The 7334-nt window shown below is 28.2% G+C and overlaps 1 protein-coding gene across 1 annotated transcript; it reads right to left on the minus strand.

Annotated features, from left to right (window-relative positions):
* Positions 1-2607: 2607 nt before the first annotated feature.
* On the minus strand, positions 2608-5037 carry LOC124420915 (putative gustatory receptor 28b). Its single transcript, XM_046955365.1, has 5 exons — positions 4715-5037; positions 4391-4651; positions 4269-4337; positions 2813-2902; positions 2608-2744 (listed from the first exon to the last, which is right to left on the minus strand). Exons 1-5 carry the CDS (start codon positions 4988-4990, stop codon positions 2640-2642), a joined length of 801 nt encoding a protein of 266 aa, XP_046811321.1. The 5' UTR covers positions 4991-5037; the 3' UTR covers positions 2608-2639.
* Between the last annotated feature and the right edge of the window lie 2297 nt (positions 5038-7334).

Genomic DNA, 7334 nt, shown 5'->3' on the forward strand with positions numbered 1-7334 from the left:
ACTATAGACTAGACTATAGACTAGACTATAGACTAGACTATAGACTAGACTATAGACTAGACTATAGACTAGACTATAGACTAGACTATAGACTAGACTATAGACCGAAAAATGTTCAAGGAAATTTTAGTTTTATGTAAAAAAAGGAAAATTTTCTCTTTATAGAGAATTTCATGAGATTTTTTTTTTCTAATTTCATAAGCATCATAAACATACAATAAAAGAACATTTTCTACAACTACCTCACCCAAGTTGGAAACAGCTTGTAGTAGATTGTTAACAATTACACAAAGTCCTCGTTCTGCTGTATGCCAGTAAATGGTCCAACGATCGCTTCGAATTCATTGGCGGCGTTAACGTATTGTCACGTCCGTTAGGCATATTTTAGTCTTGCTGAGCTGACTCTATTTGGTTTTCTTACTTGGAGCCCACGGTATGAAATGTGTAATTGCCAATTATTGCACGCCTGCTAGCAACAATGAGAACGATCGCAAGCAGAAACAAAAAAAATTGTAGAACATATAAAGCACATGTATGGTTTTGTTTTGTATTTTTTTCTGGTTCTAATAAACATACGAGGGTTGGATGATGAATTTTCTTTGAAAAGAGAAAATTTACTCGAATATTTGTTTTAAGGAGAAAATTTGCGAGACATTTTGCTAGACAAATAAAATTTCCTTAAAAAAACTTCCATAAAGAGAAAATTTCCCTGAAAGTTTTCTATAAAAATAATATGTATAAGATTTTCATATTAAAATGAAATTTTCCTAAAAATCTCTTATAAAGAGAATTTTTTTCCTGTAAATCAACAAATTTCTAATAAGAGAAAATTTCCTTGAACGTTTGCTATGAAGACTAAAGTTTCTTTGAAAAAATTCTGCAAGAGAAAATTTCCCTGAAAATTTTCTATGAAAACAATAATTTCCCAGAAAAGATTTCTGTAAAGAGAATATTGCCCCAACTTTTTTTATAAAGAGAAAATTTTCCTAAAAAGTTACTATAAAGAGAACGTTTCCTAAAAAAAAAAATTTCAATAAAGAGAAAATTTCCACAAAAATTTCGTATAAAGGGAAAATTTCTCCAAAAAAATAGTATAAAGAGAAAATTTCCCCAAATATTTTATACAAAAAGAAAATTTCCTCGAAAATTTTCTACAAAGAGAAAATTTCCCCAAAAATTTTGTATAAAGAGAAAATTTCCCCAAACATTTTATATAAAGAGAAGATTTACTCGAAAATTTTCTACAAAGAGAAAATTTCCTCGAAAATTTAGTATAAAGAGAAAACTTCCCCAAAAATTTGGTTAAAGAGAAAATTTCCTAAAAAATTTTGTATAAAGAGAAAAGTTTTCCAAAAATTTAGAACAAAGAGAAAATTTTCCCCAAAATTTATTCCTTCAAAAAATTTCACCAAAAATTTAAAGATAAAATTTTTCCAAAAATTTTTCTTAAAAAGAAAATTTCCCAGAAAATTTTATATAAAGAGAAATTTTCCTACAAAAATTTCTTTAAGAGAAAATCTTGTATAAATAGAAAATTTCCTCAAAAATTTTACTCAAAGAAAAAATTTCATCGAAAATTTTGTTTAAAGAGAGAATTTTCCCAAAAATTTAGTGTAAAGAGAAAATTTCATCGAAAGTTTAGTTCTAAAAATTTAGAACAAAATTTCCCCAAAAAGTTACTATAAAGAGAAAATTTCCTTAACAACTTTCAAAAAAGAGAAACATTTTCCCAAAAATTTAGAATAAAGAGAAAATTTCCCCAAAAATTTAGTATAAAGAAAAAAATTTTCCAAAAAATTTTATATAAAGAGAAAATTGCTCCAAAAAGTTACTATAAAGAAAAAATCTCCCCAAAAATTTTATATGAAGAGAAAATTTCCCCAAAATGTTTCTATATAGAGAAAATTTCCTAAAAAAAATTTTTGATAAACAGAAAATTTTCCTAAAAGTGTTCTTTTAAGAGAAAATGTTCCCGAATATGATCTTATTCAAAAATTTCTAATAAAATTTATAAAATGAAAATGTCCTCGTATATGAAAGAAACAATTTGTCAAAAATTTTCCATTAATAGAAAGAGAGTTTCCAAATATTTGGTTATATAGCTACACAATTAGATATTTTCTCTACCCCCTTGAATTAAACTTAAAATTTGAACTTTAAGATATTTAATTCCATTATTCTCACACATGTTCGACGCACTACAAAACATATATAGAAAACAAATACAACTTTAATTATGCAACATTACGTTGGCTAACTGTCACTTGCCCCAGTAGGGTGTCATACTGAATTTTTACTATTTTATTTGGTTTTTTTCCCAAATAAACGTTTGAACTAACAAATAAGATTTATTATTGTTTAAAAATAAATTGCCAATAATATTTTTGTTAATTTTATAACGATTATTATGGATAATTGTATGGCATTTGCTTAGATATGGAAAATGAATAACTAAATAAATGGTTTTAGATTGAGGCTATACACCGACCATTCTTGACCAGTTAAGGGGAGTGAAAATTCAAAAGAAATATTGATTTATGTGTCTGTAGTGAATAAATTGTTGCAAAAGTTTTTTTTTTTTTTTAAATTTTTATTTATTTTTTTTTTTCGATTATTTAAATTGTCTTTTAGGCTTAACTTTATGTTTTGCTTGTATTCGTATTTAAATGTTCTATATATTGAAAATTTTCATTATCACTGTATTGTATAAGAATTATAATGTATGTTATGGTTCCAGATAAAATCTATAAGAATTTTGTAAAAATTGTAGAATTATTGTGAAATGATTTTATATTTATTTACAATTACTTACAGAAGTTATTAAAGTGCCATCAATGTTGTAAAGTCCAAATAGAGTAAATGTTCTTAAGTTATTGTAGACATAGCTGGATAATTGAGAGATCTGAAAGATGGAAATATTTCTGTAACTCCAAATGACTATTTACTAGACTATTATAGGTTCTAGTCTATTGGGTAGTATATTAACTAGTCTTAGGTAGCCTATTAAGTAGCCTATCAATTTGTCTATCAGTCTTTTAATTGGTCCATTGACTAGACTATTAACTAGTCTATAGACTAGACTATTAACTAGTCTATAGACTAGACTATTAACTAGTCTATAGACTAGACTATTAACTAGTCTATAGACTAGACTATTAACTAGTCTATAGACTAGACTATTAACTAGTCTATAGACTAGACTATTAACTAGTCTATAGACTAGACTATTAACTAGTCTATAGACTAGACTATTAACTAGTCTATAGACTAGACTATTAACTAGTCTATAGACTAGACTATTAACTAGTCTATAGACTAGACTATTAACTTGTCTATAGACTACACTATTAACTAGTCTATAGACTAGACTATTAACTAGACTATTAACGAGTCTATAGACTAGACTATTAACTAGTCTAAAGACTAGTCTATAGACTAGACTATTAACGAGTCTATAGACTAGACTATTAACTAGTCTATAGACTACACTATTAACTAGTCTATAGACTAGACTATTAACGAGTCTATAGACTAGACTATTAACGAGTCTATAGACTAGACTATTAACGAGTCTATAGACTAGACTATTAACTAGTCTATAGGCTAGTCTATTAACTAGTCTATAGACTAGACTATTAACTAGTCTATAGACTAGACTATTAACTAGTCTATAGACTAGACTATTAACTAGTCTATAGACTAGACTATTAACTAGTCTATAGACTAGACTATTAACTAGTCTATAGACTAGACTATTAACTAGTCTATAGACTAGACTATTAACTAGTGTATAGACTAGACTATTAACTAGTCTATAGACTAGACTATTAACTAGTCTATAGACTAGACTATTAATTAGTCTATAGTCCATTAACTATTATATAGACTAGTCCATTAACTAGTCTATAGACTAGTACATTAACTAGTCTATAGACTGGTCTACTTACTAGTCCATTAACTAGTATGTAGTCTAGTGCATAGACTTGTATATTAAGTAGACTATAGTATATTAACTAATCTATAGACTATCCTATTAACAAGTAGTCTATTTACTAGTCTATAGTCTATTGACTAGTATATTGTGTAGAGTGTATAGACAAGCCTATTCACTGGTCTGTAGACTAGTCTATGAAATATAGTTTAAACAAGCCAAAGAAGTCTTGAACTTATTTAGACTAGTCCAAACATAGTTCAATAGTTTAATAGACTAATCTGTAGACTAATTAATAACTTTGAATTTAATATAAATACAATAAACTAGATCTTACCCTGGCATTAATTTCTCCTTCCAAAATATACATATTAAGTTCATCAGCTATAGAGGCAGTTTTACGAATCTAAATTTATTATAAATAAACAAAAATGTCTAAAAAGTTAAAAAAAAACTCACCGATTCATAGACTCCATGATATGCAGACACACTGATAATTATATCCGAAAGAGAACTGGCAATGTGATAACCATAGAAAAATACCAACATGGCAAGTGAAAGGGGAACATCACCAGCATCATTGGCAATTATTAAAAGAAAAACCACCAAATTATAGGCATTAAAGACAATGGACAAAGAACATTGAAAGAATATGCAGGCGATCTGCAGACGTCGATAGTCTCCAATACTTTTACTCAATTCAATAAGAGATTTTTGTAACTGTAATATATATAGAAAATTATATATATATATATAGATCTCCGAAGTAAGTTTATAATTTACCAGCATAACACGATTGATGATATCCTTTAACTCCTCTGCTTTCATTAAAGGTTTTACAACTTTTACATCATTATTAATGGGATTCTTTTGTTTTTGATACTGCTGCATGTGTTGCCTATTAATTGTATTCCATTTGATGAGATGTAAAACTTTAGCAGGATCTTTACTTTTGCCACTGTTAGTTCTGGAATGAATTTTTCGTTTTTGCATTTGTTGCAGTTTATTATCGATTTTAAATTGCAATTCATTATAGCTGATACTGTTTGTGGACCTCATGACGAGAGTGTGTCTAAATAGTGACTGCTGATGTTAAAGTTTTGTTGTATTTATTATTCTGTGATGTTTAAATTGTATTTTAATAAGTGAGAATTTATAATCGGATCAAACCGACTATATGATTCTTTACAACGTATTTAATGAGATTTGTGAAAGGTGGAATTTATATGAAAGTTATTGTTTGGACTGATTAAGAAGAAACTATATACTATAGACTACTCTATAAAATAGTTTATAAAATTATTTATGACCTAATCTTTAGACTAGTTTATGCCCTAAGGACTAGTCTACAAACTACCCTATGGACTGGTCTACTTAACTAGTCGACTGTTTAGTCTATAGACTAGTTTATGAACGCCATTTTAGCTAGTTTATGAGCTACTTCTGGACTGGTCTAGTGTCTAATTTATAGATTAGTTTATGTACTACTATATGGTCTAGTCTGAACTAATCAATCGACTGTTCTATTGACTTTTCGATGAACTACTTTATGAACTGATTTACTGATTATAAACTATTTTATGAACTGGTCTAATGACTATTTTATGGACTAGTCTATAAACTACTTTATAGACTTGTCGATGAACTACTCTATGGACTGATTTAGTGATTATTTTATAGACTAGTCTACAAACTACTCTATGGACTTGTCGATAAATTACTTTATTGACTATTTTATGAACTAGTCTATGAACTACTTTATGGACTTGTCGATGAACTATTTTATGGACTGATTTAGTGATTATTTTATAGGCTAGTCTATGAACTACTTTATGGACTTGTCGATGAACTACTCTATGGACAGATTTAGAGATTATTTTATAGACTAGTCTATAAACTACTCTATGAACTGTTCTACTGACTACTCTATGGAATGGTCCACTATCTATTCTATATATAAGTTCATGAACTTCTCTATGAACTAGCCTATGAGCTGCTATTTGGACTGGTCTACAGTCTAGTCTATAGATTAGTTTACAGACTTGTCGATGAACTTTTCTATGGAGTAGTTTGTGAGGTACTTTGTGGACTACTCTACTGCCAATAAATTAGTTTATGAACTTCTATATGGTCTAGTCTGAACTGATCTACTGACTATTCTACAGACTTGTTGAGGAACTATATACTACTATATAGATTAGTCTACTGAGTAGGCTATGGACTGGTCTACTAACTAGTCTATAGATTAGTTTATGAACTACTCTATGGACCTGTCTACTCACTAGACTAGTTTTTAAACTCTCTTGTATGGGCTCGTCTACTGACTATTCTATAAACTAGTCTAAGAACTACTTTATGACAACTAACGGCTAAATAGCATTTTACTAGAAAATAATTTAAATTCCTAAAGGATTTGTAATGTCAAATAAAATGTTTATTATTTGAAATCCATTATTATAATGACACGAAGTTAGTATTAGAGAGAAGTGCAACAAAGGCAAGATAAAAATGTGGCAATGGTATTCATTTACGACCCAATGTCCACACATATTAGTAGTATATCCATATGTCAATTGACGAAATTTATTAAATCGACATAGGGAATAATCCGATTTTCTTTTATATTTATTTTGTTAAACATATCCCATACCTTTTATTATTTCTATTATTCCATTATTCATTTTTGTTATTCCTTTTCATTTGATTAACATTTTCCATTATAATTTACAAATTAACAATGTAAATTTTTTTTAAATTACTATTAAACTACCCATATCCGATCATTGTTGATTTACCACACACACACACACACATACAAAAACCACATTTAATCGATATAATCTATAATCTTAGTTATTAAACAATTGCGAAAAAGAGGAAAAAAATGTTGTGAATTTAAAGTGAATGGATATTTACCATTTTAATTAAACATTTTTTAAACTTGAACTGTGCGTGCTATAGCGTGTTTCATTTTAAATATATTTTGTAACTAAGATGAGATAATATTTTGTGTACTTTTTTTTTGCACCGGTAATATGAAGCGCTTTGGACTCAGCTCCTGCTGTTTGTAAAATGTTACGTTTTATTTGATATTTCTAGTGAAATATTCAATTTCAATATGTCATTGGTAATATGTTGAAAATTTTGTATAGACTATACTATAGACAAGAGAGTTTACTATAGACTTGACTATAGATTGGACCTTAAACCAGACTATAGACTACAAATTGGACTATAGATTCGACTAGACTATGGCATAGTCTATAGACTAGACTATAGACTAGACTATGGCATAGTCTATAGACTAGACTATAGACTAGACTATAGACTAGACTATAGACTAGACTATAGACTAGACTATAGACTAGCCTATATAGACTATAGACTAGACTATAGTCTAGTC

This window comes from Lucilia cuprina, chromosome 6, assembly GCF_022045245.1.
Source record: "Lucilia cuprina isolate Lc7/37 chromosome 6, ASM2204524v1, whole genome shotgun sequence".
NCBI classification, from domain to species: domain Eukaryota; kingdom Metazoa; phylum Arthropoda; class Insecta; order Diptera; family Calliphoridae; genus Lucilia; species Lucilia cuprina.

What these genes read in the sequence shown, in the direction of transcription:
- LOC124420915 (XM_046955365.1), bottom strand. Translation starts at nt 4,990, where the DNA reads ATGAGGTCCACAAACAGTATCAGCTATAATGAATTGCAATTTAAAATC. An exon ending in TCATCAATCGTGTTATGCTG is followed by an intron (nt 4,652 to 4,714) that starts GTAAATTATAAA and finishes TATATATTACAG; the next exon opens with TTACAAAAATCTCTTATTGA. An exon ending in ATGGCACTTTAATAACTTCT is followed by an intron (nt 2,745 to 2,812) that starts GTAAGTAATTGT and finishes AAATTCTTATAG; the next exon opens with ATTTTATCTGGAACCATAAC.